Source organism: Tursiops truncatus, chromosome 1 (assembly GCF_011762595.2).
Source record: "Tursiops truncatus isolate mTurTru1 chromosome 1, mTurTru1.mat.Y, whole genome shotgun sequence".
Taxonomy (NCBI): domain Eukaryota; kingdom Metazoa; phylum Chordata; class Mammalia; order Artiodactyla; family Delphinidae; genus Tursiops; species Tursiops truncatus.
This window is the reverse complement of record NC_047034.1, coordinates 73,728,068-73,729,807: the sequence shown is the minus strand read 5'-3', so window position 1 is coordinate 73,729,807 and position 1,740 is coordinate 73,728,068. Positions and strand designations below refer to the sequence as shown.

Genomic DNA, 1,740 nt, shown 5'->3' with positions numbered 1-1,740 from the left:
GAGGTCAAAATGGAGGCTGATTAACAGGCATCCCAAGCAGTCACTCAATCCATGGGCAATTTCAGAGGAAGCTTGTTATGGTGACCCCACAATTAAGACCTCAGCCCACGTGGCCAGTCTGTCTTGCAGGAGGCTGGACCAAGCACTATATAAAAGTCCCTACCAGGCTAGCCCCCTCATCCACATCCTTTGTTGAGGGTTGTTGAAGATCAGGTAAGTGGGGACGTCTGTGCCCTCTCTCTCCCTTTCTGCTCTGTGTCGGGGAAGCTACTATTCTCTTCCTCTACTGGGCTGTAGTTTATTCTGATTTTTGAAGTGGTTTGCCATTTCTTGGGCTTCTCAAACCATTCTGTGTATTCTACCTAGTCTCCTGCATCTAATTTTCAAAAAGATTAGTCAAATAGGAGAGAATGAAAAGATCCATGGAAGGATTGGGTTTAGGAGTTTGGGCCTATAGATATTGACAAAATCTCTGAGAATATCCCCACCTAGGAGACGGGTGTCAGAGAGAGCTGAAGTAGGGATAGAAAAGAGAAAGGAATAAAAATCAGCAGAGAAATGAGCTCTTAGTGTTAATAATCATTCGCTCCCTGTTCCCCTCTAACAATCCTTCATCCCGCCAATTCCCAGCCTGTTACTGTTAATGCAAATAATGTCAAAGCTTGTGTTTGTTTCAGGTCCTGCAAATCACCCTAGGATGTCCTTTAATAAGCAGCAGTGCAAACAGCCATGCATGCCTTCTCCAAGTCTTCAAAAGACCCAAGGGCATTGCCAGGCAAAGGCTGAGGAGGTGTGCCTCCCCCCATGCCAGCACTCTTGCCAAAAGAAGTACCCAGTGCAAGCTCAAGAGGTGCATCTTCCTCAGTGCCAGGAGTTAAACCAAGAAAACTTCTTACAGCAAGGCCAAGACCCATGCCTACCTCTATGTCAAGACCAAAGCCCACCTCAGTGTGTGGAGACATGCCAGGAGATATCTCAGACAAAACGTGTGGAGGTTTGCCCACAGAAAGTCCAGGAGAAGTGCTTACCCCCTGGCAAGGGAAAGTAGCTGCTCATAATGCCATTTGGGGGTCAAGAAGATGATCCCAGCCCAACTCCAACCCCTGTCATGGTGACCTTCTCCTATAGGTACGTCTATGTGCACCCTGCTCTTGCCTCCTGGCTTCTTCAGTATTCCAGGACTTGGTCTGTGTCTCTGAAGACAGTTCTTTCTGTATTTCCTCAACCTCTGTGAATAAATGTTGTCAACAATCTATTAGAATGTCTCTGCTGTAGGAATATGATGTGGTTATCAGGGGCGACCAAAGAAGCCTAGTTCAGCTCCTTTGGGGCAAAAATTCACCCAGCCCTGGGCGTGTAACAGCCAAGGATGCCTCCATCCTTCTTTCAGAGTGTGAACCTCTCACTTGAGCCTCAAAACAAACTGAATTTTGGTGGTCTTTGTGTGGATCACCACCACCATGGCTGTGGAGAAGAAGTTGGTGATGTTGCAAAAATCAAAAACTGGGTAATTTTGTCTCTGCATCCCCAAAAAAGAACAGAAAATGATTAGATGTTGGAATGTTGGCTGTGCTTTTAAAAAGGAAACTAAATGAAATTGATTCCAAACAGCCAATAAGGAAAGATGAGATGAAATGTTTGGGGTCCTGATGGTTGATCTTTTTGCTTCATTGCTGACCTGCTTTAGGCCCTTTATTTCCACCATGTATACTCTTTAGAGATGTGATTTGTGACTGTGTG

General features: G+C 45.6%; 1 protein-coding gene across 1 annotated transcript; it reads left to right on the top strand.

The window, feature by feature from the left end:
* The first annotated feature begins 697 nt into the window (after positions 1 to 697).
* On the top strand, positions 698 to 1,357 carry PRR9 (proline rich 9). The gene has a single exon (XM_004331653.2). The coding sequence runs from the start codon at positions 698 to 700 to the stop codon at positions 1,046 to 1,048; it is 351 nt and encodes a 116-aa protein (XP_004331701.1). The 3' UTR covers positions 1,049 to 1,357.
* The last annotated feature ends 383 nt before the right edge of the window (positions 1,358 to 1,740 follow it).

Coding starts and splice junctions, on each gene's coding strand:
- PRR9 (XM_004331653.2), top strand. CDS start 698: ATGTCCTTTAATAAGCAGCAGTGCAAACAGCCATGCATGCCTTCTCCA.